This window comes from Trichomonas vaginalis, chromosome IV, assembly GCF_026262505.1.
Source record: "Trichomonas vaginalis G3 chromosome IV, whole genome shotgun sequence".
NCBI classification, from domain to species: Eukaryota; Parabasalia; order Trichomonadida; family Trichomonadidae; genus Trichomonas; species Trichomonas vaginalis.
The window spans coordinates 9,002,887-9,025,881 of record NC_067206.1 but is presented as its reverse complement, the minus strand read 5'-3'; the positions used below and the strand labels follow the sequence as shown (position 1 = coordinate 9,025,881).

The window sequence follows — 22,995 nt, the reverse complement described above, 5'->3', positions numbered from 1 at the left end:
GAATTAAACGAAAAAATTTCTAAAAAAGATGAAGACATAACAAACAAAGACAAGAACATCAAAGAACTTGCACAAACAATAACAATAAAAGACAATGAAATCAAAGAATTAAATGATTCCATAACAAATAATGAAAAAACAAATGAAAACTTAATAAATCAAATGAAAGAAAACAATAAAACAATAAAAATAAAAGAAGAAGAAAATAAAACTCTTAAGGAACAATTACAAAATCTTACAAATCAAAATGAAAATCAACAATTGAAATTAAATGAAAATCAAAATAAATTGAATGATTTACAAAAAATTTTGAAAGAAAAAGACGATTATGTAAATCAACTAAAAAGTGACATTGAAAATTGTAAAAAATCTAATGAAGAATTAGGAAATGTTCTTGTTAAAAGGGATCAGACTATTAATGATTATCTTGTTAATCTAAAACAAAAGGATATGAATGTGAAGCAGCTAAAGAATACTCTGAATGAAATGACTGATAAATTGCAAAATAATGGAATAAATTTGGAAAATTTGAAACAAAAAATTTCCCAAAAAGAAATTGAAAATGAAAAATTGACAAAAATCATTTCACAAATGTCAGAAAATGACAAAGAACAAGATAGTATTGTTAGAGACCTCGAGGACAGGTTCAAAAAGAAAACAAATGAAATAAATTTGTTGAAAAATGATTTGGAATTTTTGAAAAATGAAAACAAAAATTTGTCAAAAATTAAATTTGAAAATGAAGAAAAAATAGAAGAAATGAATGAAAAAATAGAAGAAAACAAAGAAAGCATGCAAAAACAAAATAGTGTTATTAATAATCTCATCAAAACAAATGAAAATGTCTTGAAACAAATGAAAAATTGTTCAAAAATTGAAGAAATTCCAATTTTTGTTTCAAATTTGACAAATAAAATTTCTGACTTTACAAATTTGACAAATCAACTTCAAAGAGTTGTAAAAGCTCAGAACAATGATGATTTGTTTAATGCAGTGAAAAATTTGGTGAAAAACAACAAAATTTTGAAAAATTTGCAAGAAATTTCTGAAAATAATGATTTAATCAAATACTTCAATGATCTAAAGGAAGAAAACAAGAAAAATATTTTAATGAAGAAAGAATTGATGTCTATTTGCAAAGTTTCTGAATCAAATCAAATTCTACCATCAGTTATTGAGTTAAACCAAGAAAAACAACAGTTGCAAGCAATGAAATCGAAATTATCTGAAATAACTTTGTCTGAAAATGGAAATGATGAAAAAATTGTTGAAAAAATTTCAAAAATTTCTCAGGAAAATGAGAATTTGCAGAAAATGAACAACCAAATTAAAGAAATCATGGATGTTGACAAAGATGATGATATAATTTGTAGTTTAAGCGATTTAAAAAAAGAAAATGAAAATTTATTAAAATTAAAATCAGAAATCAACGAAATTGTTCAAGAAACAGATGGAAATGATAATGGCATGGTTGCAAATATCAAAGGAATGAAAGAAATCATTAATTACTTAGTGGAAATGACGAAATCTGAAAATGAAACAAATTTAGTTGAAAAAATTGAAGAAATTCTTTCTGAAAATGACGAAAAATCTGAAAATCTAAAAGAAATTTCTGAAAAATTGCAAAATGAAACTGAAAAATATAAGAATCTACATGAGGAATTGATGGAAATAGTGCCTGATAATGGTTCAGATGATGAAATAATCAAAGAAATGAAAGAAAATCAAAAGATTTTGCAAAATATTTCCAAAATTATGCCTAAAAACAGTGATTTAGTAGAAGAAATACAGAAATTACAAGAGATCTATAAATTATTAACTGTAGAAAACAAAGAAATGAAAGAAAAAGAAAAAATTTTATCAAAAATTTCTGAAATTCTTCCAGATAACAGTGATATTGTATCAGAAATCAAAGATTTACATGATAAATGTGTATATCTTAAAGCAGAAAACGAAGAAATGACAGAAAAACAAAAGATTTTGGAAAATATTTCGAAAATTCTTCCAGAAAACAATGATTTATTAGAAGAAATACAAGATTTGCAAGAGAAATGTCATTATCTAACAGAAGGAATCAAAGAAACCTTCAATATCGAGAAGAATTACGATGATATCGAAGGATTGTTGAATTTTGTCAAAGAAGAGAAAGAGAAATATGATAATTTGGAGAAGAAAGTGTTCGAGAAAGTGCCTGAGTTCGAAGGAGAGACAGTAGAAAGCGCAATCTCCGAAATGTTCAATTATATCGAGAAAACAAAACAAAACGAAGAAAAAATCCGAAAAGAGTTTTGTGTCTCGAACGATAAAGAAATTTTCAATGAATTGAAGAGAATTAAAGAATTAAACGAGAAAAACGCGAATGACGCGATCAAACTCACATCGGACATGTTGATTACCATCACAGGACAACAACAATTCGCTTCTTTGGTTAAATTCCCAATACAAGAGAGTATTTCTACAAAATTAGTTGAAATTTTCGCCGATTTCAAGCGGAAATTCGATAATAACAAGGATAATATAACACTTGTTATAGAGAGAGCAAGATTACTATCATATGCCGGTGATATTTTGTCTGAAGCTGTAGATACAATTGTAAATCAGTCTGTTTCTGAAAAAGAACAGGAAATGATGCTGCAAATGGCAAATGAGATGACAGAATTCAAGAAAATACAGGATAAAGAGCACCAATTGTTTGAAAAAACAAAGAAATCTCTGAATGACAAAATAAATGAGCTGAGAGATTTGATTTCTGAAATAAATGAGAACTCTATAAAGAAACAATCAGATCTCATTGCAGAAATCGATGATTTGAAGAAAAAAAATCGATCAAATGAAGATTCTATCAGTAAACTCCTCAAAATTAAGGAAGAACTCATAAGACTGAAGTCTGGAATTGCTTGCGATACTGAATATTTAAAGAAAAACTTGAGTCCTAATGAACTCAAAAATCTCAAAATGATGTAATTGTATTTGTTATGTTTTTGTAGTATAAAAGTTTATTGTAAAGTAATATTTAATGTTATTTATAGGATATTGACATTTCAATGGATAATTTCTTAATTTCTATTTTTATTGACTTATTTCTGGTACTTTATCTTAAGTTCTTACATAAAATTCTTCTCTACTATATGATTGGCGCAATATTTCTTTTCAATACTTAAGTTTTTAAACTCATTGCAATCAATATTTGTATCCTTAAAAAAATCTGTTATTAGCTACCAAAATATGCTTATTTTTATGATATTCGGAATGCTCATTTTATGAACAATCAATATTCTCAATATCAGAGTTATTTTGTTTTTCTCATCTTTATGAGACAGGAGAACTACAAAATTTCACCGAAAAACGATTGACTTTAAGTGTTTTATGTTCTCAATACTTATGTCTGCAATTGAACAATCATTTGATTGCATACTCAACACATTTAAAACCAAATACTTTTCAAGTTGTTATCCAATTGCTTCCTGTGAAATGATAATAACTTGTTGTCATGTTTGTATTCAAACTACAAAGATTATTTACTTGTTATTCTAAGTCAATCAAAGTTTTTCTAGAAACATCTGACTCCATATCGTATAATTCTAGAAGGATTTATTCAGAAGGAAGTGAAACTTGATCATAAAATAAATGAGAAATAGGAAGATTTGGAATGAAAAATGTATCTTTATGTTTAATTGGAGGATCACATAAAAGAGTAGAATACAAATTAGAAATATTGAGTTTTCTCATTAACGTTGGAGATATAGTTTTCTCATTCACTATGAATTCATTATCTGATTCAAAATGACATTCACTGACTATTGCAGATCCTTGAAATGCATAAAATAAATAAGAAGCTTTGTTTCCTTTGAAGAAACTGTTATTTATTGATAGCGAAACATCATAAGAGAGGGAGAAAATTCCTCGTTCATTTTCTAGATCTTTGTTATTAACAATATTACAAAAATAGTAATTATGCTTGTTTAACCCATGCCAAAAGCAACATATTCTATTTGCTAAAAGATTTTCGAAATTACTAAAATTTGTTATTGAAATAGATGCAGGACTATCGCTAACTAATGCTGCATTTGCATCTAGATTTGAATTAGATACATTTATTGATGAAAAAAGATGAAATCCATGTGCATGAGATAAAATACCAAAACAAGCTGTGTTGTGTGTAAATGATGATTCAATTGCAAAATTCATGTGGCCATCAGCATTTGCCACATCAATTCTTGAGTGAGATCCTACTCCATATGTAGCTGTTGACTTAGATTCATAACTACAGACTTTGTATTGAACAAATGATCCTTGTGATAAATAATATATTGATCCTCCATTATCTGTGGAGGAAATGTTATAAAAAGATGATATTGAAACAAGAGCTTTTGTATCTGCAGTTGGATTAGATATCCAAATAGCACCAAGTGGGCTAAGGTTTTTGAAAAGAACGTAATCAACAAAGACGTTTTTGTCTCCAGTGACTCTTCGACTTGTGTTAACAACTGTGTCAATAGTGGTATTACCATAGAACCTATCCCATATATCGTATGAAGGTCCTGAAAAATGATAACTTTGCTCTCTACCCGAGAAATGAAAACTTTGTCACATAATTTAACAAAATTTTTCATCTCTTTCAATTGAAATTTCGGATAACTGTAGTATCGAAAACCGACAATCTGTTAGTATAAAGTATGGTGCTTATCTTGGATAAAATGAATTTATATATTTCAAGAATAGATCTCGCAAAAAATTTACTTTACATCTTCATAAAATTATTTTTATAAAATATATGATTATATGAAATGTAGAATAATATGTATATCGATATGGTCTAAAATTTTGTGAGTGAATTCAAATAAATTGAGGGAACCCTTTGAAATAAACGATCACCTGATTTTTTGGTGATAATTAATACTTATATGAAAGAACTCGTATTAAATTTCTTCATTTCTACATATGAAGTAAATATTAAATATCAAATATAAATTTGAAACAAAAAATTACTGTTTTTTACACTCGAATTCTTGGACATAATTGGGATTCACAACATGTTCTCAAATAACTCAGAAATGATACTGATATAACATAAGATTACAATCTTAAATTTTATTTGTCAATTATGAAAAGGAAGATGAAGAAGAATGAATACTTTGTAGAATAGAATATATGTGGACATGAAAGTTTTGGAGATATTTTAGTAATCCGTAAATAGCCATCATTTGGATTTCCTGCAGAATTAATTCCATTTGGTAAATCAAAATATTGGTTCCCTGCTAATATTTTGGTATTATAAAATGATGCAATGGAGTTTAAATCGCATTCTGGATGGCCAGATATATAAGAACTTCCACCACTTCCAGAGACATCACTGTTATCTCCTATTGCTTTGTAGTCATGCCGCCCATGTATCCGCCTCCACAGCCAGGATTTCCTTCATCTCCACATAATCCGCCTTGAGAATTTCTGCCATCTTGGCCCACACCATTTTGAGTACCCAATTTCTGGGTTCCCCCTTGACAAACTAAATTTTTATTGAGGGACCCGCCATTTCCGGCTACAAGGCCACCGCCATAGCCAGGAGGTGTAGTACATCCACCATATAAATTTTCCCCTCCCCCACCACTTACCATGATGCGAGAGGGTAAGTTTTGAGTGTCATAATAAATTATCGTCGCACCTCCTCCTCCAGCGCCAGAAAAATGCGTAGGAACGGAAGGCTTTCCTCCTTTCCCACCAGCGCCGCAGCCGCCTGGAGGATTTGTCATTGCTTTAACAGGCGGTTGACCTCGACTTCCAATTAACGCATAAAATCGAGTTTGCTTTGTAAGTTTTATTACACCAGATGTATACCCACCCTTGCCAACAAATCTTTCATCGTTTGTTCCTCCTGCTGCTCCCCATGCTTCGAATAAGTACTATCCCGGCGTTAAATATATTTCAATATGGCTACAGACGCCTGTATATGAAAAATTTAATGTCATTTAAAATGATTTCTGGTCGAAATTAAACTTTTATATTTCAATTATAGCCTAAAAAGATTCAATTGCCATTTTAAAGTTGAACACTTGACCAAATATGAATGATTTTATAGTAGTTTTGAAACTAAACTCAGTATGGATACTTTGAGAAAATTCAATTCGAATCATTTGGAAGTATTTGTGGCAACATCTGTATTTTTGAGCCGAGTATATTTCAAACATTCTTTACCTGTCTTTAACTTTAATCAGAATCTGAATGCGAATTTCCTTCATTTAAAATTATTTCATAAGATTGAACACTTGATAAAATGTGTTCCATATATTCTGAGATGAGATCAATTTTCAATTAAATATGGTTGCGTTATGATATATTTATTAATAACAGTTAATTATAGATCTCAAAGTGATGAGATTATGTTGAAGTTATAAGCTCAAAAAAATATGAAATTATTTACGAGTCAATTATAAATATGAAAATGAAGAAGAATGAGTATTTGGTAGAATATAATATATTTTGACATGATGGCTTAGGAATTAAATGAGTAATTCGAAGATGTCCATGATGTGGATTTCCTAATGACTTTGTTCCATTGGGTAAATCAAAATATTCGTTTCCTGCTAATATTTTAGTATTGAAGAACGAAGCCATTGAATTCGGTTCACATTGTGGATCACCTGAAACGTAGGAGCTTCCACCGCTTCCAGAGACATCACTGAAATCTCCTATTCCTGTTGTTGTCATGCCACCTCTATATCCCCCACTACAACCAGGGTTTCCTTCTGCACCACAATATCGATCACCTCCAGAATTTTTGCCATTTTGGCCCACTCCACTTTCAGTGCCAAAATTCTGAGAACCGCCGGTAGAAATCAAACTGATTAAGTTTGACCCATTTCCAGCTACAACACCACCACCATAGCCAGGTATTAAAAAACATCTGTTACTAGATCCACCACCTCCCCCACCACTTACCATTATTCTAGAGGCTAAATTTTCAGTGTCATAATATATTATTGTCGCACCTCCACCGCCGGCGCCAGAAAAGTATGTGGAACTGTATGGCATTCCGCCTTTCCCGCCACCGCCGCAGCCCCCTGAAGGACTAATCATGGCTCTGACGGGTGGTTGGCCTTGACTACCAATAATTGCATAGAATCGAGTTTGTTTTGTAAGTTTAATTACGCCGGAAGTATACCCGCCTTTACCAACAAAACTTTCGTTTTCTGTTCCACCCGCGGCACCCCAAGCTTCGAATAAGTACCTTCCAGGTAATAAATGTATTTGAACAGGGTCACAATTCCCTATATATGGAAAATTTAGTGTCATATGAGCTTAGTTTGCTTATTTTGATTTGAATTAAGAAGATTTTATTTGATAATAATCAAATGATGAAGCAGGAATTAATTACCATGAAATTTTTGTAATATATTAATAGTGGGATTAATGTTTTGAAAAATTCGAGAAGAAATGAAAATGTCTCTAATGTTATTTTTGGTATATGGGTATCATATTGGATTTCATATGAGTGCATATCTAATGGTTGGAAAAATTCAAGTCATTTTGTTTCTGGGGAAACAAGAAATGAAAGACGAAACACCAATAATAAATTTTCAGAGCATCTGAAAAATTGAACTAATTTTACAGATCCAAAATTTACTTAGTGATATTTGATGAAGTAAGATAAATTAAAATAAAATTTTATTTTCAAAGAACCTCAAAAATTCATATTTTAAAATTTCAAAGCTTCTGAAAATTGAATGTATTTTACAGATCCAAAAGTAATTGACTGGCAATTGATGATGTGAGATAAATTGCAATGAAATTTTATTTTCAAAATACCTCAAAAAATTTGTATTAATTTCGATTTCAGTTTAAACCTAGCCAATAGTTGTTGGTGAAACTTATATTGATAACGATCGTGTCTTATTTGCGACCGATCGTAGGGTTGACGTTGTTCTCAAGCAAGCATGTGAAGAAATCTATGGCGACTCTTCTAAAGGAAATTATGCTTTCAAAGGAAGCACGAATACTCTTTTATCCATACAATTACCACAAGGATCGATGCTCAAAACCATCGGTGACTCTGCATTCAGTGGTTGTTCAAAACTTTCTTCGGTTGACTTCACAAACTGTGAACTGTTGCATGCTAAGTTCGGTCAAAATGTAAACCTCTCAATTTTATTGTCGGGGAAAGTAACTCAATTCCTTCAAAATTATTCTTTAAATATTGAATTTAAAGTTATTTAATTTGGATTATAAATAAATAGGCTAATACAATAAAAAAAAAAAAAAAAAAAAAAAAAAAAAAAAGGTAGTGGGGCTTCCAGGGGCTGCGCCCCTTCTAGCCCCGAAGATGTTTAGTAAAAAATGAGGTTTTTATTCGGAAAATTGTTAGTCTTCTGGTGTGAATTCGGAGGACTCTTCTTGGATAGAGTCTTGTGTTTCCTCCTCCTCTTCTTCTTCCTCCATTGCTTCTGGGAAGAAGCCTTCTTCTGGGTCGAAAACATTATATAATGTGTAATTGAATGACACATTATATCTTTGTTTGAGTTCGCTCTTGACAAAGAACTTAGTTCCAGGAATACAGAAGACTTCTGTGCGTTGGAAAAGCTGATGTCCTGGAACAAATTTGGCAATTAGAGACTTCTTTTTTCCGAATTGTTCAGGAGTTTCCATGACGACAGTAACAACATCTCCATCTGCGAGGTCTTGTTGTTGTTCGGAAAGGTAAAGAGCAATGATATAAATGGTTGCTGCGTTGAATTCGAGAAAGTCGAATTCAAATTGTGTAGTCGTATAGCAGTCAAACCATTTTGTACAATTGTCTCCGAACTCGTCAATGTATTCATCTTGGTCATATCCGTAACTAAAGACTTGGAATTCGGCAATTGTCTTGTCGAATGACCGTTGGATGTTACGAGGAAGATTTTGACGAACTTGGTATAAAGTTCTCAACATTATAAGCTTAGTAAATGTTGGAAAATACTGAACTAAGACATCGCTAAGCTCAATTGGACTTGGAATTGTCTTAGTAAGTTCAATTGAACTAGCAATTGCTTTGTTCAGAACTTCACAGAACTGAGTATTGTATATAGCGTCTGGTTGTGTGTTTTCTTCGGCGTCTTTGAGATATTTAGAGCAAATTTGTTGAAGAATTTCTCTTAATTCGCTGTTAGACTTTTTGGCGGTTATTCTAACAGCTGTGCCAGTTCTTGGAGGTTGTGGGGCTTTGGCTTTGGTTAGCGGTTGAGAATTGTTAATGTTGGCTTCCATTAGACAAAAATAAACTGTTTTTTTCGGACTACTCATAGAAAAGTTTAAAATAAACCGTTTTCGTCAACGGTAACCCCCTCTATTTTTTTATTTTATTGAAAAGTCTCCGTTGGCAAACCGTTCCATCTCAAATATTGAATGAACTATAAACGTTTTTTGTTTTCTATATATACTTTTTTGTCCAACGGTAAAACTTTTTACACAACGGTTTTTGAGAGTCGTCGCCGTTGACTTTTTTGTAGAGCACTCAAAATAGTATAACTTTGTCCGGACAAGTAAGGGTCTATCGTCGCTACAGGAAAAGTTACAGGCGTTCCAAGGAAGTATACTTTGAGAAGACTTTCCCCCTTATAGAATGAGATAGGACGGTTATTTTACAAAACTGACAACACTTTGACCGAGTAGTTTTTTGTGCTGAACAAAAAGTGTCATATAAACATCTGTCAAAAACCGCTTTTTAACTTCACTTAAAATGCCACGTAAGCTACGTAAGAATATACGTAAGAGGAAGAGAGCATTGAAACATCCAATAGTAAGACTAACACCACAACAACAGTTGCAACAACAAATGCTGAATGACCCCACTATGTTGCAACAAATGTCAAGCAATCCTATGCTTTTAAACCGAGTTGTTGGTGCACAGAGTGGAGGTTTAAGAGCGGCACTTTTAGCGAAAATGGCAGGCTATGGTGGAGCTGCAGACGGAACAGCCTATAACCCTCAAAGTCAAATGAATTTGAGTTCACTCAAAAATCAAATAACAGATGTCAAAAAGTCAAACATAGACATACAGAAACAAATAAGTGAAAACGAAAAGAAACTAGAATATGACAGACACACAAAGAAACTCAATGAGTTAAACGTAGAGAAAAAGAAGAAAGAAGAACAACTGAAAGAACTAAGTACAGAGGAATATGCGAAAAAAGTGTCAGAAAAAGCAGCAGAAGTAGCAAAAATGGAACAAGATGTCATAAATTTGAAAAACCATACTACTCGATATAAAGTACTGAAAGATGAAGAAATAAAACAAAAAGCCCTGAAGACATATATGGATAGCGATGAGTATAAAAAAGAAGTTGAAGCAAATGTAAAGGCAGAAAAACTTTTACAGTTGCAAAACCAAACCGTACAGTATGAAAACTTAGCACAAGAAAGTAAAAATAACGACGCGGCTATGCAAAAGGCAATGAAAAGCGCAGAATATATAAAAGCTAACAATGACTGGTTAGATGCCCAAGCCAACGCTAAAGCAGCCCAACTCATAGGGTCAATAAGGACAAAAATACAAGCGGATGAAGACAGTTCAAATGAAGCTTTAACGAATGCTGACTTTAAGAACGCCTTCGAAGCTCTTCATAGTAAGGTGAAACAAGTGAACGACTTCTCATCTGGAAAGAAACTGAAGTCTGAAGGTTTCGACAAAGAGTTAAAAGAAGTAGCACAAAATATGACGAAAATAACAGATGCAGCAACGAGACATGCAGTTCAAAGTGCCTATGACGCCGTTAGAGCAACTGTTGTGGAAAGTCAAGAAAAAGAGTTACAACAGACCAAAACAGACCTAGTAAATGCTTTCTTAAAAACGAAAAGTCAGGTAGGACATTATGCTGCAGATGGAACATATGTGCCAGCTGGTGGAACTTATATACCACCAAACCCTCCAAGAGAAGCACCTGCACCAGGACTACCTAGAACATTTACATCGTCACATGGACACAGACACAGGCATGCACCAAAACCAACACAACAACCAACACAACAACCAACACAACAACCAGCACAGCAACCAACAGTTCAAAACCCTGCACAACAACAACCACAAACAGAGCAAGGACATAAAAGAAGTAGAGAACAAGGAAACCAAGAATTCTTAAAAATGCTTAAAGAAGAGTGTGGTTTCCCAGATACTGTTGACTTTAGTGACAGATATAAAGAAGCTATTGGAAAGTTCAAGGATGGAAATACTGACCCGAACCTATTTAGCTTTATGGCTCAGCACCAAAACGGATATAATCTCAAACCTGGAAAATACAAGCTCGCTAAGGGATATGATTTAATAGCATATCATCCAAATGACATGGATGAATTTACTCCGAGATATTTGATGTCAGAGCTAAATGACAATTCAACTTTCGTCATGAAACGCGTAAAAAATAGAGACGGAACGAAAGAACAAAAGCTTATGAATGCGGATGACGTAGATAGGGAAATTGTTAAAAACGGTCTCGGAATATATGAAATGCCAGCAGATGAGGTACAAGAAACTCCACAGGAAGAATAGTTCAGATACAACCAGACATGGAAGAAATAGTTCAGCAACAACAGCTAGAAGAGCCTGAAGGAAACGAACAAGTCACTCCTTTGGAAACTAACTTCACAGAACTAGATGAAGATTTGGAACAGCCGAAAAATCTTGACCCTCAACAAGAGTATGCGGAGAATATGGAATATTTCCAAGAGTCTAAAAAAAATTCGGCTGACATAGTAGAAGAATATCGAAAAATGTTTGCCGACATACAAAAGACTCCAACACCAGATGAAAATATTCAGCATAGAATGGAAGAACTGAAAAAAAATGTACACAAATACAACAACCCTTTTTACTTACGAGCATTTAACGTTCAATCTTCGGATGAACTCGGTGAAAATAAAAGGTTAAATTTCAAGAAAACATATAGAAATGAAACATTGTTTAAAGTTCATTCAGAACCTAACCAAGATGGAAACAAACCTACTTTTGTTTCTGCAGACGATGGAACTACAATGAGATGGGGTCATAAAGCTAACCCGGATAGGTGGTTCATAAACTTACAACCACAATTCCAAGAAGTTGTAGACGCAATGGAAGTGAATGGTGAACCAGATATAGCTGGTATTTTCAGCGCGGCTTTAATGCCATTGAAAGATATGAAAGATGCAGATATTTTGGACCAGTATGAAATGAACATGGCTGATGGAAATATAACACCTGACGTTCTAGAACATTTATCTCAAAGAACTACACAGAACCATAGAGATGGTATATTTGGTGAAGAGTTTAGAAAGAAAGTTAGGGAGACAGAAGGAAGAGAACCTATTGTACATGACCTTGCAAACGAAAGTTTACAAAATGTCATAAAAACTTACTTTGCAGACAATGAACGAGAAGGGATGAATATTTAAGAAAACTCAAATGGACAGTACCAAATGAAATGTTAGTATTGAAAAACATGTTCCTTGACAAAATAAAACCAACTACAGAAATAAACGACGCAAGACTGAAAGATTGGGTAAAAGCTTTCCCATTCACAAAAGATATAGTTGGTAACATGGAAAGAAAACCAGAATGGCTACAAAAACATATATTTGGAAACGAGCTTATTCCATATGGACAGGCACTGTTTGAAGAGCTTGAACCAGAAACTCAGGAAAGAGTCATGCAAACAATACGCGAAGACTCAAATACAGACTATGACAAACTCTTTCTAGGATATAGGTTACCTGAGATGGGCGACCAGAGCCAAAAGGCAAAAAGGACATGGGAAATTTGCAACATACTAGATGAACATAATGCAAAGATGCAACAACTTCAAGCAGAGGGCAATGAAGGAAAAAGAAGAGTTAAAAACTCAGTCAGGAAGAAAGTAAAGCTTGGTCCACGTGGGTTCTATTATGACATATAAATCCAACTATTCTATATTTTTACTCATATGAAATGTACGCCGCTCAGAATATAACGCCAACAGTTTTGGATGCTATGAATGGAAATGTTTCCGAATGGTATAACGAATGCGACAATGCCATTAGAAGGTCAGAAATAGTTCCTGGAACTTACGAATATACAACTGCTGTTTCTTATGGAAACGTAGGTGAGTTTGGAGAAGGTTCTTCAACAACAGTAGATATTGCTTGCGACAGGTTTCATTATTTCTATTGACAACTCTTCTTATACGTGGAACAAGACATTGAAATAAAACCTTCTGCCAAGTTGTCTGACAAGAAAGGTTGCAATGGAATTTTCTATGTCGGATACCAATATGCTCCAGAAGTTTTCATGGGATATAAGATATATTCTAACTCTGACTTAGTTCAAACAGTAACATGGGCAAACTATGAATGGTTCGCTTTGAGAAACTCAGTACAACCACAAGCTAGAGAACAAACAGACCAGTATGCAACTATTGAGAAAATAAGAAGACTTGACCCTAACGTTCCAGGAGTTTATGTTAACCTTTCTGGACAAACTGCAGCAGCAGTAACCAAAGTAAAACTGAAACTTAGAGTTCCTTTGTCATCTTTCCTCATCTTCAGGTTTTTAAGATACTTGCCAAACTGGGCAGGAAAAATTTCTATCGAACTTACTCCAAGCAAAAATAACTTAGTCATTGCACCAACACAAGACCCATTCACTCTTACAGAAGTAGTGGGAACAAATAAAATGTCATTCGCCGACTTTTGCAAAAACAAAGTTGACTTAGACTTTGGTTTCTCAAACCTCAACACTGAAGTAAACTATTATTTCAATGCTGCTGGAGATGCTTGGGACCCAGTTAAGTTCACATGCGAAAAATTTGAATGCAAGAGAATAGAAAGCAGACTTGCAGTCTATATGTTGGACCCAGATATTTCAAATGCTTTAGCTGCCAAATATATTGCAGTTCCACTTATGTTCCCTATACACCAAATATCTGTCAAAGACTTTGCAGGTGAAGTTGGAAACCAAAGTGCTGACCCAGGTGCAAGAACAGATATTGCTTTAACAACTGCAATGAAACATGCAGATACTATGTTTGTACTGTTCAGACGAACTATAAATGACTATTCTTGTTTCTACAACCCTGGTATTAAATATCATATAAACATAGATGGCAAATATTATCCAAGAGAAGAATATTCTACAGTTGAGGATATGAGGTCATACAACTTGACATTAGATGCTATGAACTTTAACAACAACTTCACAACAACCATTAACCCTGAAATGCAAAGTTCTATTATGCCATATGTGAAAGTATGGACTCATACAGGAGTCAAAAAACTCAATATACAAATGGAGACCGTTCAAACTTTTGGCTTGGCATTCCATTTGCTGACTCAGAAGACTTTATGGGTGGTATTTCAACTGTTGGTACAGTCAAATACAATATACTGGTGACAGAGACGGTCCAGATGAATTGAAAGCAAAGAAGTTTACAAAACCAATAGCACTTTTCACGGAAGATGCTCTTTTGAAGATTCGTTCGATGAAACCTGCTGGGGCTCCTCAGATTGGCATAACGACAGCTTCCATCGAGCAGATTTTGGCAGCAGGTCAGTAAGTTGTTCTTGAACTGACTTCTCTCCGTCAAATATTGACAGTACGCCAGTTTTGACATAATATTGTATTATAAACTTACCTTTAGAAATATCGGTCAGTTTTGTTGTTATATTTTTGTCTGCTTCAAGAACTTTCACCATCTCAGTTATACCAACTTTCTTTGCTTTATGGAAATATTTTGGTTCAGCAAAGACTGCTATTCTATAACATTTTCCATTGTTTGTATAAAGAACTATTCTGTCAATGTATTTGTATTGTTTGTGTGTGTAAACTTTGTTCTGCTTCAATTCGAAGAGATACTCAAATACGTCCATCTTTTTATTCTAAGTAAAATGTCATTTCCGAAAAATAGAAGCGTAAGTGTTTCAAAAGGTTTAATGGCGGTGGCAGATGTGAAGTTAAATTCACCAACTCAAACAAACAGTCAAAGTGTTGTTGTCAATGTCAAAGAAAGAGATGTTGAAGTGGGGAAACCATACGAAGACGAAGATGGTATAACAATAGTTCCTGTAAAAGAACAACCAACATATCCTGAAGTTAGCAGAGACTTAAGTTCTGTTGCAGATATTCGAAACGACTACCAACAACTTAAAGACAAACTTAAAACTCAGGAGAAGATTTGTCAAGCTTTAGGTATAATGTTAAACTTGGTCGAACACAACCCTGTAAAAGTGAACTCATATGTCATGCACCTCATGAAGTTTTGAAAGAACTATTGAAACTTTTGACAGAGGCAGACGATATAAACATCAAAGAAATAGAACCCGACATTAGTTGCTGTGGTGTTTCATATAATGTCATTGACAAGATATACGTTATGAAAGGAGGTGAAACGTTGAACTTAAAATATAGTTTCCCAGACGTCATAAAAATATTTGACGACCACAACATTTCATTAAAATTTATTTGCTAAGTAAATGGCAGAAGACATAATGGTTTATACTATTACGACTAAAAACCCTGAGTCATATAATTCTATAACAACAAACTTACAAAGTCCTCAAGGACGATATTGTAAACTAACCTTAAACACAATGACGACTAAAGCCTGTTTTGCTCTTTTGACACCAGAAGACTTTATTGTTGTGAATGGTAAAAAATACTCTTTGAAGATACTTACTCAGATATACCACCAACAGGTTTTGTTGACTTATTTAATACTTTAAGGACGGATGTAACATGTGCTGCAACTAGAGCAGGTTTCATTATGTTTGGATGTCCGACTGAGTTTACTATAAACGATATGAGCTATAATACAAAACTTATTCTGGTTTTTACTACCAACAGTTTCCTATAACAGGAAAAGGTGTCATACAAGGAATGTCTATTCCATTGACTTTAAGCACACCAATTTATATATTGTTTCAAACTTAGGTTCAAAGTGTTATTCGAATGTCGACAGAAACTATTATGACCAAAAGATACTTATGCGTATAAACAATACTTTCTCTGCTGGTTTGCCTATTGTTCATTCGAATGCAGATTTTCAGCTTTAGTAAACTCAAACACTTTAGCAAACATAAACTTAACCTTAGTTGACGCAAACTTTGTTCCTGTAAAACTTTTATGTCCTATGTATTTGTCAATGACGGCAGAAAGTTTCGAATTGGAAGATGCAACTGGTGAAAGTATTGTACTACAAGAACAACTTCAACAACAAATAGCTCAAGAACAACAAATGCAACAAATGCAAGAACAACAAAGTCAAGAATAAAAAAAATATTTTTTTTATTTTTATAAAAATGTACAGAATAGATGTTTCAGATTTTTATGACTTCCAAGCTTCAGAAATATGTGTCCATTTAGAGACTATAACAAAGCAGTCGAGAATTTGAAACGTTTAGTCATTTATGTCGACTCTGCCCCAGAATGTTATGTCATGAAAGAATGGGATGTTGTCTTTAACAAACCAAGAGCAACCATAGTTTCAGAACAAGAATGTAGACAGAAACTTAAGAAAATAAAAGTTGTACAAGTTGGAATGAAGATGTTAGATGCTTGGGATATCTTATTGTCAAAGTTAGAAGATTTTTCAGTTCGTGGTATAAAGTTCTATACACCATCTCCAAACTTCTATTCTATCTTCACTGGATATAAATATGAACAAGTAGAATGGAAAGAAAATATATAGAAGCTTGGTTAGACCATGTCAAAGAAATTATATGCAATGGAAACGAAAGAGTCTATGAGTATATCTTATGTTGGTTTGCAAACATCTTACAACATCCAAGTGCTAAAAATGAAACTGCTCTCATTATAATTGGAAAACAAGGAACTGGTAAGAACACTTTCTTTACAGATATTTTGTGCAAACTGTTAGGCTATTCGAACCCGAATATGACAAACTTAGAAAACATCTGCGGTAAATTTAACTCCTCAATAGAGAATATGAAACTTATAGTTGCAATGAACTTCAAAGTATAGATACAACAAAAGTTTTGAACTCAGATGCTTTGAAGAGTCTTATAACAGACAAAGTTGGAGTTGTTGAAAGAAAATATAAAGACCAAAGAGTTTGTGAAAATGTTGCAAACTTCATTATGGTTTCAAACAATGTTGTTCCGATGAAGTTAGAAAGTTCTGACAGAAGATATGTAGTTGTCAGAACGTCAGATTCTCATATGCAAGATACAGAATATTTTGACGACTTAGCAGAAACTTTGACACCTAACTTTTACAACCACTTGTTCTCATATTTCATGACATTAGATATTTCAAAGTTCAATCCAAGACAAATTCCATATACCGAAGAGAGACAAACATTGTTAGAAGCAAACAAGAGTGTATATGAACTGTTTATAGATGAGACTAACTTTGAGTGTTTAGATGAAAGGTCATTGTACGATTCATATAAACAGTATTGTCAAGAGTATGGTTATATGGCAGCGTCTAAACGAACATTCTTGGCAAATGTCAAAAATCTTTTAGATATACAGAACGGCGTATATACAAAGAAAAATTTTTCTGAGTAAATTTAAAAAAAAATCTTTTTTTATCCGATAGAAAAGATGGCAAAATTCATCTCAGTAAACAAGTACATGACAGAAGTCAAAGAAGAACTAGACCCATTCGCTTATTTGAATGTTTACTTCTACCATTTTGAAAAGTCTTCATTTGACAAAGTTTGGAACATCGAACCAGTTAAGTTTGCTATTGTGACTAAAAATGGTGCGAAATTTGAAGACTTAGACATAGAAGGTTTGTTAGCAGTCAAAGAAAATTTTGACAGAAGGTTTTCAAACCTTAAAGAAGGCAAAGCATACAAACTTGTTATACCTTATGAACCAAAGAAAGCAGACGACTATGAATATTATGAGTCTAAGATAGTTGAAGTTCAAGGTAAATTGGGTAAAAAGATTTTAGAGTCTAAGCCAGTGTTTGCTCCTAAAGAGGAAGAGAACATTGACATTGACCCAGAAATGTTCTAAAAATAAAATTTTATTTTTACATGTCAAATTTCTTTTTCTCTGGAACTGGTTCAGGTTCTTTCTTCTCTTCTACTTTCTTTTCTTTACTTCTTTCTTTTTCTTTCTCTTTCTTCTTCTTCTCTGGTGGAGTTATGTCAAATTTCGAACCATATTTATGTAAAAGTTCTTTGTCCTTTAATAGCTCTTCTATTCTGTTTTCTATTTCATCTTCAAGAACAGCGCATGTGTCTTCTTTGCATTCTAAGAACTTTTGTTGGACTTCATCTCCAAGGCGTCATCTCTGTCAACAAGTCTGTCATTGACAAACTTAAAGACTTCTCTCTAATGTTTTATGGTTCTTGTCATATTCCCAGAAACAGAACTTTAGAACAAATTCACCTTTCTTGTTTACACTATGTAAGATTTTATGGTCGACAGAGTTTTAGAGTCAAAAAGCTTGTCTCGAATATAGATAGCGAAATCGCTAGACATTTTCTAAAAGATAAAAATTTTAATTTTTCTAAAAATATGTTAGAAAAAAAGTTTGCTGACATTGACAAAAATTTGAGAATGTTTTAAACAAGAACAAGAGGAAGTTAGAAAATGCTCAGATAAAGCCTATACATGACAAGTTCTTATTTGCTCAGAATGGTATAACAGGTCTAATTGCACCACCTGGGTCGGGTAAGACTTTCACTTATCTTAAAATGGCTGCACAACAACAAGAACTAGATGAGAAGAACCCATTTTATGAGTTAGTTGTCATTTGTAGTACTTCTGGTCAATTTGACCAAACCGTCAATTCGTTCAAAGATATTATAAAGAAGTCTAAGTTAGTATGTATAAAAGACTCTGAGTTGTTGGATTGGATAAAGAAGTACCAAAGAAGAGTTTTGAAGTATAATGCTATAAATGAGTATATAAATTCTAAGTTTAAAGACCCAAATGAGGAAATGCAGAGAATATTAGAGAAGAAACACTTCAGAAACAAACAGAAAGAGATAGAATACATTTCGAAGAAATTGCAATCTTACGATTGGAAGACATACCCTCATAGGTGTCTTCTTATCTTAGATGACTTTGCTTCTCATCCTTTGCTTAAGAATAGAGAACAAGATATGTGTCGAATTCTTAAGAAGCTCAGACACTTTAACATCTCAGTTGTCATTTGTGTACAGACAGCAAAGAGTTTAAGTAAGGATGTTAAAAGAATACTTACTGACATTGTACTTTTCCCTGGATTGTCCGAAGACGATTTCATGGAACTTATGAAAGAGTCCATGGCAGGTAAGTTTGACAGACATGAACTATGGGAGAAGTACAAAGTCATACAAGACCCTCATACTTCTTTCAGAATTCATATCTACGCGAACAAAGTTCAAATTGTAAAAAGTCAAGCTTGAAAAATAAAGAGTTTTGGCTACCCCTGTAAAAGTCGGTCTAGAGAAATTTCATGAAATTTGGTCATTTTTCAGCAAAAATATATTTTAGGTGAAGAGGTGAGATTTCACCTCTTTTTTCACCTGTTTTTTCACCTCAGTTATTTTATAAGCGTTTCACATGGTAAACGTTATTTTTTAAATTTTGTGAAAACTCAACGGTTTGACACAAGCCCTAAAAATTATTTTACTCAGAATTTTGTTGCTGAATTCAATAAAAATATATTTTAGGTGAAGAGGTGAGATTTCACCTCTTTTTTCACCTCTTTTTTCACCTGTTATTTTATAAGCGTTTTACATGAATTGTATGATGTATATTTGAAATCCTAAACAATTTCGTAGCTTCTATTTCTTCGCTGAGGATATCGAATGTTTTAACGATACCGAAAGTTTCTTTATACTTCTTCTTGACGTCAGATAATAGGAAATCTTCTGCTGTTGGATAGTTTTTGTTCAGAAATGCTAACATATCCATTTTATTTTCTGCTGGTTTTTCTGCTTCTTTCTTTAAGTCTGCATAGTCGTTTCGCATTCTTTCTATCTCTTTGACGGAGTAGTTATATTTCCTAATTGCTGCTTTACATTTAGAACATTGTGGGTTCATTTTTGCGTTATATTCTGAAACCTTACCTGCTAAAACAACTAAGGCGTCAATTGCTCTCTTCATCTCGAACATAGCGGGTCTTATTTGTTCGTTCCATACCTTACCCCTACTATCTTTATCTCTTATTTCCCAAACACATTTTGCAACTAATGAAACAAAGTTGTCGTAGGTCTTAAATTCTTCAGATTTGTAAAGGTCAGAGATGTTCTTATATAACATGTCGCAATCTTTGTCCATAACCTTATGGTTGCAATGAAAACCAAGGAATTCATAGTTTACCTTTCGTATGAACTTCTTTATTTCTACTGAGTCAGTTGGTTTCACTTCAATTTCGTCAAATTCGGGAATGGTTAGTTTTTGTTGTTGGATTTCAGGCAATTTGGGTAAATGGTCAATAATGTCCTGCATTTCATAAAGATACTGTTCATTTGTTTCATCTTTCGCACTACAGTCTAAATTACTTGTTAACAATTCTTGCTTTATCTTCTGGATTTTTGTTTCGAAAGTATATGAAGAAGGAATGAAGCTTTTCATCTCTACTAACATTGAAGTTGGGTTCATGACTAACGAGTTTGGTGCTGTTGTTGCTAACATGTTCTTACAATAAAAATAAAAAATATTTTTTTAAAAAAACCAACTTTATTTTTTATTTCGGGAAAATTCATGAGGTGAAAAAACAGGTGAAAAAAGAGGTGAAATCTCACCTCTTCACCTAAACATTATTTTTGGGTCATTTACGCTCATTACGATGAAGTTTCGACAAAACATTTACGATGAAATCATGAAAATTCATGAGGTGAAAAAACAGGTGAAAAAAGAGGTGAAATCTCACCTCTTCACCTAAACATTATTTTTGGTGTAAATTTATGACAAAATTCAAATTGTAAAAAGTCAAGCTTGAAAAATCTAAGTGTTTAGTCTTAGTAAGATGGTAGCTTCTTAAAGCAAATACCATTGCTGAGTTTTATGTACGTGAAGAGAAGTACAATGAATTCAATTACGAGTACAATTGCAATGACAACTAAGGCAACTATTTTTGTCTTTTGCCAGCAAGGGTACTTCTTCTCTTCCAATGGTTCGGCAGAACTATACTCACTCATGAGAAATGCCAAAACGGTTTAATAGAAAAAGTGTCATTTTTTCATGTCCGAAGACTCGAAGGTGCAACACTTCCAAAATACCGACGAACTCAGAAGAGCAGCATGGCAGTATCTTCTTGACAACTTCTTTGAGTTCTCCAGGTACACCTTGGAAAATGCTGAAGAACTCCGACACAGAGAATTTGGAGAAATTGCACTCCAATACTACCTTGACAAACAAAGGGTAAACAAAGGGTAAAATAAGACTAAAAACTTAACGTTTAAAAAGTGACATTTTTATGAGCTCCGAGTCACCGAGAAAACTTGGTCAGATGTTAGCAGCTTACTTCCCTGAGGAGGATGGAAGCGTTACATACGTAAGGTTCAAAAACAACGAACCTGGAATTGCGTACCAAATTCGCAATTACATGACCATGGAAGAGTACGAAAGGTTCCTACAAGAGAAACCAGCTCTAAACAACTCAGAAAAGAAAGAATAAAAAGTTTAACTCGTAATTGTTTATTTTTTTACTTGTATGGGCAAGCTGCAAGAATGAAGTCGACTATCTCCGTCTTTGTCTTGACCAGTTGGACTGCTCTTGCGAGTACGTCTGTTTTGCGGTCTCCAGCTGGTGTCTGACCTTCGTAATTGCGCATGTTCTTGAGAGCTCCAGTTGTAAATGGTTGTAGGATGAAGAGTCTCTCAGACTGCTTGAGGTAGTCTTCACGGTCACGAACCGAATCTGTGGTACGAGTCGAATTGGTCGATTTGAGGGAAGAGACTGAAAGCCTGTCATCTTCCATCGGGGCTGTGGCATACTCTTTGCGTAAGCGGTTCAGACCTTCCTCGAACTCTTGGTCTCTCTTGGACTGAGATTGGAATTGGAATTGGGGTGGAGGGTTTGACATGAACATCCAAGGGTTAGGGCAGTAAGGCATAGGCTGAGGAGGGTAGTTCGGGAAGCCTTGAGGAGGTATTTGGTAGTAATTTGGAAATTGGTAGTAATTCGGAGGTACTTGTTGGAACTGAGGTACTTGTTGGAACTGAGGTTGCTGAGGTGCAGGGGCTGGTGCTTTAGGTTCCTCTGGTTGGGATATGGGCTCGGTTGGTGGTACGTCGGACATTGTCTTGAAACAATAAAAGACTTGTCTTGAAACAATAAAAGACTTGTCTTGAAACAATAAAAGACTTGTCTTGAAAAAGTAAAAGACTTGTCTTGAAAAAGTAAAAGACTTGTCTTGAAAAAGTAAAAGACTTGTCTTGAAAAAGTAAAAGACTTGTCTTGAAAAAGTAAAAGACTTGTCTTGAAAAAGTACGGGTATCGTCTGAAATCAAGACCACTGTTCTCAAATTTGAGAACTTTACACCAAAAAATTTCTTGAAAAATAACGGGTCTTGTCTTGAAAAAGTAAAAGACTTGTCTTGAAAAAGTAAAAGACTTGTCTTGAAAAAGTAAAAGACTTGTCTTGAAAAAGTAAAAGACTCGTCTTGAAAAAGTAAAAGACTCGTCTTGAAAAAGTAAAAGACTCGTCTTGAAACAATGACCGACATAGACCCAGCAGATGAGGCAATCTACCTTATAGAGATAAATGAGCTAGTTAGGAACTACCTGAGCCATCTGAAGTCAAACAAGACCATTGCAGGCTGGGTGTCTGGAAGAAGTGCGCTTAAAATTGAAATTGACACTGGAATTGTCCTGCAAATACCAGAAAACACTCCTTTCGACGACATAAAAGAGATGAAGAAAGAAGTCCTCTTGAAGTTCTTTGCCAAGCGTCCTTGGATACTACTTCCAAACAGAGAGAACCCAACTGTACGAATTGCCCAAATTCTCAGAGGACTCTTACACTTCTCGGGTCGGGCGTTCTTCATAAACACAGAAGGCGACATCGTACCTTTACAGTAAACATCTCATTTTAACTTCACTTTTTT

The 22,995-nt window shown here is 33.7% G+C and overlaps 11 protein-coding genes and 5 pseudogenes across 16 annotated transcripts, besides 2 other annotated features; 11 read left to right on the top strand and 5 right to left on the bottom strand.

Annotated features, from left to right (window-relative positions):
• Positions 1-162: 162 nt before the first annotated feature.
• Positions 163-2,964, top strand: TVAGG3_0056010 (uncharacterized protein; the record flags this gene model as incomplete). The annotated part of the gene is made up of 1 exon (XM_001312393.1): positions 163-2,964. One exon carries the CDS (start codon positions 163-165, stop codon positions 2,962-2,964), a length of 2,802 nt encoding a protein of 933 aa, XP_001312394.1.
• Positions 2,965-5,101: 2,137 nt separating this feature from the next.
• Positions 5,102-6,243, bottom strand: TVAGG3_0056000 (glycine-rich protein family; the record flags this gene model as incomplete). Its single annotated transcript, XM_001312392.1, has 1 exon — positions 5,364-5,750. One exon carries the CDS (start codon positions 5,748-5,750, stop codon positions 5,364-5,366), a length of 387 nt encoding a protein of 128 aa, XP_001312393.1.
• A 171-nt stretch (positions 6,244-6,414) lies between these two features.
• Positions 6,415-7,290, bottom strand: TVAGG3_0055990 (glycine-rich protein family; the record flags this gene model as incomplete). The annotated part of the gene is made up of 1 exon (XM_001312391.1): positions 6,415-7,290. One exon carries the CDS (start codon positions 7,288-7,290, stop codon positions 6,415-6,417), a length of 876 nt encoding a protein of 291 aa, XP_001312392.1.
• Positions 7,291-8,244: 954 nt separating this feature from the next.
• Positions 8,245-8,346: a terminal%2Cinverted (terminal inverted repeat of Maverick-3 transposon ID:TVAGG3_0055740).
• Positions 8,245-22,995: part of a mobile genetic element that runs on past the window's edge.
• On the bottom strand, positions 8,356-9,237 carry TVAGG3_0055980 (uncharacterized protein; the record flags this gene model as incomplete). The annotated part of the gene is made up of 1 exon (XM_001312390.1): positions 8,356-9,237. The coding sequence occupies one exon, from the start codon at positions 9,235-9,237 to the stop codon at positions 8,356-8,358; it is 882 nt and encodes a 293-aa protein (XP_001312391.1).
• On the top strand, positions 9,710-10,073 carry TVAGG3_0055970 (protein of unknown function, DUF4106 family; the record flags this gene model as incomplete). Its single annotated transcript, XM_051221199.1, has 1 exon — positions 9,710-10,073. A coding segment is annotated over one exon (364 nt), but the record flags the coding sequence as incomplete, so codon positions are not given.
• Positions 12,184-12,899, top strand: TVAGG3_0055960 (annotated as a pseudogene). Its single transcript has one exon. A coding segment is annotated over exon 1 (716 nt).
• TVAGG3_0055950 (protein of unknown function, DUF4106 family) lies at positions 13,271-14,130 on the top strand (the record flags this gene model as incomplete). The annotated part of the gene is made up of 1 exon (XM_051221198.1): positions 13,271-14,130. A coding segment is annotated over one exon (860 nt), but the record flags the coding sequence as incomplete, so codon positions are not given.
• On the top strand, positions 15,451-16,247 carry TVAGG3_0055940 (annotated as a pseudogene). The gene has a single exon. A coding segment is annotated over exon 1 (797 nt).
• TVAGG3_0055930 lies at positions 16,276-16,853 on the top strand (annotated as a pseudogene). Its single transcript has one exon. A coding segment is annotated over exon 1 (578 nt).
• TVAGG3_0055920 lies at positions 16,922-17,505 on the top strand (annotated as a pseudogene). The gene has a single exon. A coding segment is annotated over exon 1 (584 nt).
• Positions 17,542-17,961, top strand: TVAGG3_0055910 (protein of unknown function, DUF4108 family; the record flags this gene model as incomplete). The annotated part of the gene is made up of 1 exon (XM_051221197.1): positions 17,542-17,961. One exon carries the CDS (start codon positions 17,542-17,544, stop codon positions 17,959-17,961), a length of 420 nt encoding a protein of 139 aa, XP_051106183.1.
• Positions 18,469-19,343, top strand: TVAGG3_0055900 (annotated as a pseudogene). The gene has a single exon. A coding segment is annotated over exon 1 (875 nt).
• Positions 19,663-20,220, bottom strand: TVAGG3_0055890 (organellar and viral DNA polymerase type B; the record flags this gene model as incomplete). Its single annotated transcript, XM_051221196.1, has 1 exon — positions 19,663-20,220. The coding sequence occupies one exon, from the start codon at positions 20,218-20,220 to the stop codon at positions 19,663-19,665; it is 558 nt and encodes a 185-aa protein (XP_051106182.1).
• TVAGG3_0055880 (uncharacterized protein) lies at positions 21,362-21,562 on the top strand (the record flags this gene model as incomplete). Its single annotated transcript, XM_051221195.1, has 1 exon — positions 21,362-21,562. One exon carries the CDS (start codon positions 21,362-21,364, stop codon positions 21,560-21,562), a length of 201 nt encoding a protein of 66 aa, XP_051106181.1.
• Positions 21,591-22,187, bottom strand: TVAGG3_0055870 (uncharacterized protein; the record flags this gene model as incomplete). Its single annotated transcript, XM_051221194.1, has 1 exon — positions 21,591-22,187. The coding sequence occupies one exon, from the start codon at positions 22,185-22,187 to the stop codon at positions 21,591-21,593; it is 597 nt and encodes a 198-aa protein (XP_051106180.1).
• TVAGG3_0055860 (uncharacterized protein) lies at positions 22,604-22,969 on the top strand (the record flags this gene model as incomplete). Its single annotated transcript, XM_051221193.1, has 1 exon — positions 22,604-22,969. The coding sequence occupies one exon, from the start codon at positions 22,604-22,606 to the stop codon at positions 22,967-22,969; it is 366 nt and encodes a 121-aa protein (XP_051106179.1).